The sequence below is a fragment of the Tursiops truncatus genome, chromosome 14, assembly GCF_011762595.2.
Source record: "Tursiops truncatus isolate mTurTru1 chromosome 14, mTurTru1.mat.Y, whole genome shotgun sequence".
NCBI classification, from domain to species: domain Eukaryota; kingdom Metazoa; phylum Chordata; class Mammalia; order Artiodactyla; family Delphinidae; genus Tursiops; species Tursiops truncatus.
In genome coordinates, this window is record NC_047047.1 from 7,511,501 (window position 1) to 7,521,085 (window position 9,585).

General features: G+C 48.3%; 1 protein-coding gene across 8 annotated transcripts in view; it reads left to right on the forward strand.

Annotated features, from left to right (window-relative positions):
* CRACDL (CRACD like) overlaps nucleotides 1-890 on the forward strand; it is a 121,913-nt gene extending 121,023 nt beyond the window's left edge. For 6 of the 8 annotated variants that reach the window (XM_073791063.1, XM_073791065.1, XM_073791064.1 and 3 more), the window contains one exon: nucleotides 78-890. In XM_073791063.1, the coding sequence (XP_073647164.1) occupies nucleotides 78-220 (143 nt within the window). In that variant the 3' untranslated portion in view covers nucleotides 221-890. The remainder of the gene's footprint in view (nucleotides 1-77) is intronic. The other 2 variants (XR_004521789.2, XM_033838472.2) reach the window with 2 other exon arrangements.
* The last annotated feature ends 8,695 nt before the right edge of the window (nucleotides 891-9,585 follow it).

Consider the following 9,585-nt stretch of genomic DNA (forward strand, 5'->3'; position numbering starts at 1 on the left):
TTTAAAGGCGTGCAGGAGGCTTAAGTGCAAATCCAAACTCATTTCTCACGTTTCCGTTTGTTTTGTCTTCTCTCCAGCAGCCCAGTCGGCAGTGATGATGGAGAAAGAATTGCATCAGCTGAAGAGGGCCAGCTATGCCAGCACAGACCAGCCATCCTGGATGGAACTTGCCAGAAAGAAGTCGCAAGCTTGGAGCGACATGCCCCAAATTATAAAATAGGTTAACAGTGTGCTGGTAAAGAATGTCCACTATCTTGACGGGTCACTTTCTTTAAAACTGCCGCTAAATCAAGGCAAACAAACTGTGAAACTTGAGTGGTTTTATCATCAGGTTACGGGAGAGCGAGCTCGGGGAAGAGGAAGAAACCAGGCAGACAAGTTGGACGGACACATCGCCAAGGGCCTGGGCCAGAGGTGCCCGAAGACAAGAAAACCATTGAAAAGGGCCAGGAACGAGGTTCTGTGCCCACAGGTATGAATGTGAGTCTTTCAGAATCCCCAGGGTAAAGAAGGCTCGGGCAGGGAAGGAATTGCAAATGAAGCGTGGATGCAGAGCTCGGAGGGCCTTCCGAGAGAACGTGTGTCTGCGCCTCCATCTGAGATCAGCTGTGTCTCTGGCCATTGTCCTGCCTGTGGAGCCCATCCTCTCCTTTCATGTTTACTGTTAGGCATGACATTCATGGTAAAACAGGGATGCCGTTTCCAAGAGCAGCTATAACACGGTCCGTTTTCCTGAAGGCAGCTACTCCAAGAATGAGTGGAAGGAACACAGCAGGGTTCATCAATTCACAGACTCTTTCCAAAATTAATTTTTAAACTTTTCCACTTGGCATCTGTGTCCCTCACTATTGCACAATGCATTGCCTGTTCAATAAAAGGTTTCAAACCTGCTTCCGTGACACGTGTTATTTCCGTGCTGTTTCTACTCACGTTGAGAGAACGTCCTCCAGCAACTGAGTTAAATGCAATGTGTGGAATTTCATTTAATATAGATCTCATGTCAAATCTCAGTTGGGTTGATTTGGGGGTTTGGGTTGTATGAGATCTTTTTTTTCCCCAGTAAAATTTTGGTCTTTGTTTTTGAAAATCAGAAGCTACTGTAGGCTTTTTGCTCTTTACGACTATTTGGTACAACATATTAAAAATAGAAAATTTCCTTTAAAGTTGCCATTCTTTCACATCTCATTAATCTAACCTGTATGTTTCTGTTGAAAACTAGGTTATCAGTGCATTAACCAGGATGATCCATGAGTGGAGAATGTGGAGAAGCCAGGAGAGTAAGAGCATATATTTGGGATATCAGAATTATGTCTCAGTTATATAATACCTCTATTTTTAAAAACCTTTCCGATTTGTTCCTTTGAACAAGCTAATCTCCATGGGAATGTGTATAGCTGGGGACATTTGGCCATCAGAATCAATAAGACGTCATATATAATTTGATTTTATATACCCTAAGTTCTGCTCCTTTTACAGTATTTTCTAGCTGTTAGAACTATACAACGTGGTCAGGTCTACCTGTATGGAAAAAGTCCTGGGATAGTTGTTTTTTCCCCAACCAAATTGATCTATTAACTGCATTCACTTGGAGAACATCAACGCCAAATTCCCTGGTGAATGTGCTCTAAACGAGAACTCCCTCCATCCAGCCTTGCTCCAAAAGCTTAGATGTGCATAGTTTTAACTAGGAAAAAATACATGTTGTCTATTATTACTCAACACCATCATTTCTCCTATTAGCAGAACATTTCAGATGAACAGTTTTGAGGCAGTGGATTTCACTGTAAGATCAAAAGTATTTGGTTCCATTTTGCTGAAATAGAGGTTGATATTCTCTGTGTGTTGCAGGACTGGGTTTCATTCTCTCTGGCACCAGGTAAGTTAGGAGGGTATAGAATTTTAGGACACTGGGAGAATTCCCTGCAGGGGGTGGGGGTGGTCCTGCAGCTGCCACCTCTCCCTGTGCCCTGCATGGAGGTTGTGAGCTTCTTCCATAACAAGAAGAGCTGAGACAGAGGCCAAAATTTGGAGATGATGTGGGAAGTCTAGACTGGAAATGGAGATGATAAAAGCCTGCAAGGAGTTGTCAGCTTTTTTCAGGCTGTCAGGTTTTTCCTAAGAAGAAAGACAGCAAGCAATTACTGAGTTCTTCCTCTGTCCCGGGCACTGCTCTGAGTGCTTCGTACCTATTATTTGTAATCCCTTCCACAGTCCTTTGGAGATAAGTACCAATCTTTACCTTGCAGATGAGGAAATGGAAGCATTTCATTGAGATTAAGGTCACCTGCCCAAGACCTCATAGCAGAGCACCTGGTAAGTGGCCCCAGACCCCATGCTTTTAAACACTACCCTCAAGTGAATCCCCATTTTTAAAAAGCATTAGTGTGGAGGTGAATCGGTGTCCTCAGAGACGTAACACAGACAAGGGAGCTCTAAACTTGACCTTGAGGGCTCCTGCATGGCTATAGACTGAATTTTTGTGTCTCTCCAAAATTCATATGTTAAACCCTAATGCCCAGTGCAACAGTGTTAGGAGGTGGGGCGTTGGGGAGGTGAATAGGTCATGAGGATGGAGCCTTCATGAATGGGATTAGTGCCCTTATAAAAGAGACCCCAGAGAGCTCCCTTGCCCCTTCTGCCGTGTGAGGATACAGTGAGAAGGTGGCCATCTACAGACCAGGAAGAGGGCTTTCACCAGACACTGGGTCTGCTGGCACCTGGATCTTGGACTTCCTGTCCTCCAGAACTGTGAGAAACAAATTTCTGGTGTTTATAAGCCAACCATTCTGTTAACAGCAGCCCAACCAGACTAAGACATACATCCTGGAGACAAGCGTACCTCGTGATGTTTCCCTGGTGGCCATCTTGATTCCCACCCTAAAGTTCCTTAAAAGGACCGGAGAACGTGTGAGGGTTCTTTTGTACTTTATAATCATGAGCACCTACACGGACTGTGAGGTGTTCCCATTCATTCCTGCACTTCGTTCAGTCAACACCAGTGTGCGGGCGCTCTGCCAGGGCCTGGGGGCACCCTGATGAGCAAATGGGCAACATGCGTTCTATTTAAGTGGGGGCACACTGAGTAAATAACCGTGAAACCGGAGAAAAACACGGAACAACAGCAGTAAGTGCGATGGTGAGCCTGAAACAGGGACTTGGTTGTGGCCGAAAGGCTCCTGAAGATTGGGTGGTTAGGAAAGGGTTTGCTCGAGAGATGACCTAATTATAAAAATGAACGCGCCATGCAGTGATCTGGGGGAGTACACTTGGAGAAGAGGGAACCACTCAACCAAGTCCCAGGCCCTTGAACTTGGCCGGTTCAGGAACAGTGTAGCTGGCACGTGCAGGACAAGGGGGAGAAGCAGGTGCGGACATCAGGAAGCAGGTCATGTGGGGAGACAGATTTTGTTCTGAGTGCTTTGGGAAGTCAGTGTGATCTTGGGTGGCCTCGGCCTGCAGTGGCTTGAAGGAGGATTTCGGTTTCCGGCCAGAGATTGAGGTCACGTAGTGGCAGTGAGAGTGCTGAATTCTAGCCACCAGACCACCAGGGACCAGTGGCCAGTGACAAGGCCCTGGCCTGTCAGCTGTGTAGAAATGAATTTCCACATAGAGGTGGAAAGTACTGAAACAATTAAAGTGTTTATTAGGAGAAAAAGAGTATAGTACGTGTGGATAGACGCCCTGGTGGGCTCAGAGAGAGAATCATGCCCTTTTGTAGTAGTTTGAATCACTTTTATGGGACGTTTCTTCCGGGTTTCCTTTGACCAGTCATCTTGCTTTGCCTTGTTCTGAGTCCATATTTGATTTATCTCAGGGTCCTCCCCTGTGTGCGTGTGCATCTCTTAGCCAAGACGGATTCTAGTGAAGAATCTATGGATAGGTTGACATCACTTACTGTGAGGTGGCACCCCCTCCCTTTTTGACCTCCAAGGAGCGTTTCTGCACATGTGTAGTCGAGGAGGTCTCCTTGACTTTGAGAATGAGGAATATATGGTCTTTTATCTGGGCAGAGCCCAGCCTCCTCCATCATCCTGCTTTTATGGGGTTTCTCCCATTATGGAGTTTCTGTCCACAGGGGAGAAACTGTTCAGCCTGGGGCCCATCTATCTCCTGCCTCCAGTGAAGGGGAGTGATGGGAGGGGATGGGTTTTATATTTTAAGAAGCTGGCTGTAGCTGATGGGTGGGAATGGATTGTGCGGGGACACCGTGGAAGCAGGAGGCTAGAAGGCTGTTGCCGTGGCCTGTGTGGGATCATCATGGTCTAGAGTCATGAGGGAGGTGGAGAGAAGTGGATGGATTCAAAATACTTTTAAAAGGTAGGGTAAAATCCAATATGCTGGTGGATATGATTTGGAAAAGGAAAGCGTGGCAGTGGAGATGACACCTAGATTTTTGTTTCGAGCTCCTGATGAGTTACGTATCATTTACAGAAATGGGGACAGGGGAGATATGCCACAGAAGGAGTTCAGTTTTGCACGCCTTCAAGTTGAGATTCCCATTAAACATCTAAGGGGAATATCAAATAAAGTTATAAACGGGGACATCATCAGCTTTAGATGGAGTAGGAATGCAGGGGTCTGAAAGAGGGAGAGAAGGGTCCCTAGACTGATCTGAGGAGAAAGAGGAGCCAGCAAAGGAGACAGGGAGGGTCTGTGAAGGAGGAGGAGGTGTTGGCAGAAAGAGGGAGGCATCAGCTGTGCAGGCGGGGACGTACCAAGACATGGGGTTGAGAGTGACCCCCGGCCCTGGGAACATGGAGGTCATAGGAGACCTTTTCGATTTCAGTGGACTGGTGGGGGGCAGAAGCACAGGTAGAGTGGGCCAAGACCAGCCAATGTGTTGACACATCAGCTACACTCAGCTTTCAAGAACTGTTACTGTGGGGGCTTCCCTGGTGGTGCAGTGGTTGAGAATCTGCCTGCTAATGCAGGGGACACGGGTTCGAACCCTGGTCTGGGAGGATCCCACATGCCACGGAGCAACTAGGCCCGTGAGCCACAACTACTGAGCCTGCGCGTCTGGAGCCTGTGCTCCGCAACAAGGGAGTCCACAATAGTGAGAGGCCCGCGCACCACGATGAAGAGTGGCCCCCGCTTGCCACAACTAGAGAGAGCCCTCGCACAGAAACCAAGACCCAACACAGCAAAAAGGAATAAATTAATTAATAAACCCCTACCCCCAACATCTAAAAAAAAAAGTCCTTGATATCATACTTATTAAAAACAAACAAACAAAAAAGAACTGTTACTGTGAATGGAAGCTGAGGAAATGGCCGTAGCTAGAGGTAGGAGAGGTGTGTAGCCAACAGAGGGTTTGTGGTTTGTTTTTTTCACAAGGGACATGCAAGAGCGTGTTCATGCGTGGATGGGAGTAAACTTGCAGGGGAGTGGGGAGAATTGATGATCTTCGTGAAGCGCACCTCACTTTCCAGGGCTTCCAACAAGGATGAAAATGCCTGCGCTTGTGGGCTGTTCTCGTTCCTGGAACCAGGAGCCCCCCGGTTTTGATCCAGCTGCCAGGGGAGGCCCCATGGTGATGGCAACATCCTGGTTACATCCTCCCCACCTGCCCTGGGTCTTCCGTTCCCACGGCCCCCTTCACGCCTGGACGTGTGCATTTTGGGGGCTTGTTGCTGTGTTTCCCCAGAACTTGGCCCCTGAGCAGTCTGCAGAAGGAGTCCACGCGCACCTGGCGTTCTTTGTCTTGGTCAAGCCTGTTAGATATTTGGGGGTGTGGGGGGGTCTCCTGGAGGGGACGTTGCCTCTCTAGCTTCCTCATCCTATAGCCTGCCCCCACCAGCGGGGCAGATCGCTCTTGGTTATCTCAAGCGCATCAGGCCTACCTTGACGCCTCCACACACAACACCACTCCAAGCAGCTTAACAGAATTGCTCCAAAACAAATGGCGGTGTCTTGCTGAGGGGAATTTTGATGAATAAGTTTTTCTCCACTTCAAGCCGATCCAGTTGTTTGAAGAAAGAAGAGAGAATTGACTTCTTCTCACTCCACAGGGAGCAAACCAGGACTAGAAATGAATGTTCAAGAGAAGGACAGATGAAGAAAAGTTTTAACACTCACAGTTGTCTAGCATGGGACAGGATGCCCAGTCAGGGGTGAGCAAGCAGTGGGAGGATGGCCATCCCTCCGGGATGATGTACATACGTCCGCCCCTGGAAAGGACTTTGGACTGGGCGGCCTCCCCAGCCTGGAGCTACTGTGGGTCTGCAACCTGCAGTGGTCCAGGTGGGGCCTTTTACGTTCGTTTTATAATACGGTTACATTATTGCTCTTAATCTAATTATTACCAAGAAGTAATCATCCAGAAATTCATCCAGGTGGGCTTTCATGCAGAATGTAGTTGTCCAGAGTGCTTTGGAAGCTTTGATTACCCGGAGAAGGAGGCCAGGTGGAACCAGCCAGTCGGAAGATGGTTCTTCCCAGTCCTCTCTAGAGATGTATGTGATGGAGAGAGGGATCCAGACCTGCCCCCCCACCAAGGACTAAATCTTCTGGTCGGTTCTGTGTAACTCCCATGTGGACAGAGATACTTATTCCTTGGTGGATGAAAATCATCTCTAGCAAATAGGCTTTTCAGGGCCAAAGAGCAGAAGTAATGCAAGCTGAACACATGTGTTTTGGGTAATAGCACAGGTGTTCAGGCAGTGGTTGACATTTATTTTATCCACGTGCTCTAGCTTCCTTCCTGCCTCCTCCGTAGGGAAGGTATCCTCATTAGCATGGAAATAAGGGAGACATGTGTTTGTGATGCCCAAAAGATTCTCAAAAACAGCAACCGTCAGGCTGGTTGCAGGGTGTCCTCCAGGAGTTTGCTTATTGACTTCTCCTAAAAGCACCCAGAAGTATCTGCAGGGAGGCCAGAGGCCTCCAGACCTGCACAGCCCTGAGCATGAGCAAACCTCCCTGCCGAGGGCCTAGCTTGACAGTTGCTATTACATTTTGAGAAAACAGAAAGTCACCGTTTAGCTCACTATCCAATAAAGAACAAGTTGCCCCTGGAAGATTCCCCACAGGGATAAGAATTCTGGTATTGGGCTTCCCTGGTGGCACAGTGGTTAAGAATCCGCCTGCCAATGCAGGGGACACGGGTTCGAGCCCTGGTCCGGGAAGATCCCACATGCTGCGGAGCACCTAAGCCCGTGCGCCACAACTACCGAGCCTACACTTTAGAGCTCTCGAGCCACAACTACTGAGCCCACGCACCACGACTACTGAAGCCCGCGCACCTAGAGCCCATGCTCCGCAACAAGAGAAGCCACTGCAATGAGAAGCCTGCGCACCACAACAAAGAGTAGACCCCGCTCGCCGCCACTAGAGAAAGCCTGCGCGCAGCAATGAAGACCCAACGCAGCCAAAAATAAATAAATACATAAGTAAATTTATTTTAAAAAAAGAATTCTGGTATCAAACTTAGGAAAATGCAGAATTGCTACCAAGACAAAGGAAACTAGAGGCAAGTCATTAGGGAGTCCTTTAGACAAAATAAACCCAATCCTTCAGAAGCTGAAGGCTTTAAATTGAGATGCTCCATCTTTCTTCCCAAAGGAGGGGGAGGAGGGAGATGAACAGATTGTTTGCACTGTCTACCACTCCCCCCACTTCATCGACCAGCTCATCCGTAAGGCTCAGGCCCTCCCATCAGGTGGCCTTCCCGGGCTCCCACGAGGGCGGAGCAGGGGGCAGAGTCCGGATGCTCACAACCGTGCTGAGTGCAGGGCAGCCCTCAGGAGCCCTCACCTCACATTGCCTTGCCTCTTGGAACTCTGTCCACTGCGGGTGCTGAAATGCTTCGAGCCCCTGGAAAATTTACGAAGGGTGTGGGCCTGGGCACTAGCTTCAAAGGCGCCAAGTTGGAGCCGACTTTCCTGGCAGTGGTTGGAGCCAGACATGTCTTGGGTCAGCCAGGGACCCTGGAAGTCCCAGCAGCTCCTGCCCTGATAGGCTGCCGTGCTGTGCATCCACTGTCCACGTCTGCACAGGCTGCAGCGGGTTTCCAGAGCTCTCTTCTGTTTATGGTCTCTTCCCAGTGGGTGCTGGGCTTCCAAGCTATTATAGGCTTAATTGTGTCCCCTAATTCAAATGTTGAAGTCCCAACCCCCCAGTATCTCAGAATGTGACTGTCTTTGGCAATAGGCCTTTAAAGAAGGCCTATCTTCATGAAGTTGAATGATTTCACTGTGGTGGGCCGTTATACAATACGACTGGTGTCCTAATAAGAAGAGATTAGAGCACAGACGCACACAGAGGGAAGACCGTGTGACCACACAGAGAGAAGGCACCGTCTACAAGCCAGGGGGAGAGAGCTCCGAAAAAACCAATCCTACCGGTACCTTGATCTTGGACTTGTGTCCTCCAGAGTCATGATAAAATAAATTTCTTGTTTAAGGCACCTAGTCTGTGGTGCTTTGTTATGACAGCTCAAGCAAACTAACGCACATAACTAGTGGGGTCTACATTTAGAGCTGGGGTTGCCTCTCTGGGTCTGGGCTGGGAGAAGTGACCTCTTGGGTCTCACCCACTCTAAGCCTTTGTGGTGAGCCACAAACAAGGTCAACTTATTATCTTGAGAAAAAGCTTGGATACTTCTGGCAGGTGATTGTTTATTTTAAAAAGAGAACAATCCTCAGTTTTTAATTCTTTCTCTCTAATTTCTGATACTTTGGTCTCTGTGCCCCTTACTGGTTCTCAGGACATTCCTTTGGTTCAGTCTGGAAGATGCAGGTTCCATTTGCAAGGTTCCCATCAGCCCTGACAGTGCCATCTTTTACTGGTGACTTTGTGCCCTCAGCAGTATCCGGCAGAGTGGTGTACCTGGTGCAGAGTAGATGCTTAGTTAATGTTTGCTGAATGGAGGAATAAACAAGGTATTTAGCAACACGGATGTTTCCGTGCAGGGTCAGTCTATCAGAAAACAACATTCTAGTTACACACACCTCACCTTCATTCATTCCCTGCTTGTCAGAGTCCAGCCCAAAGGTTCTTAGTTGGAGTGGGAGGGCAGGGGGAGATAAAGGAGGAGGTAGGTAAAAGAATCAGAAATTCCAAGGGGAGTTTTTCAGACTACCCAAGGCTGCTCTTCTCTGGTGCCTATCAGACCAAAACTACTCGGTATGTGGAATGCAGCCTTTATGTTGGCATTTGGTGGCCCCAGACACGGTGAATGTTCTTCATCAGTGTTCCATGCGCACGCAGGAAATGCTGTTGTTGGGTGGAATTTTTGTAAATGTCAATTAAGTCAAGTTGGTTGATAGTGTTGTTTGGGTCATTTATATCCTTACAATTTTCTGCCTCCTTGTCCTATCATACGCTGAAAGAGGAGGATTGAACTCTCCAACTCTAATAGCCTATTTGCCTATGTCTTCTTTCAAATCTATTTGTTTTGGCCTTGTGTGTATATGTGTGTATATATATATATATATATTTTTTTTTTTTTTTTTTTTTTGCGGTACGTGGGCCTCTCACTGTTGTGGCCTCTCCGGTTGCGGAGCACAGGCTCCGGACGTGCAGGCTCAGCAGCCATGGCTCACGGGCCCAGCCGCTCCGTGGCATGTGGGATCTTCCTGGACC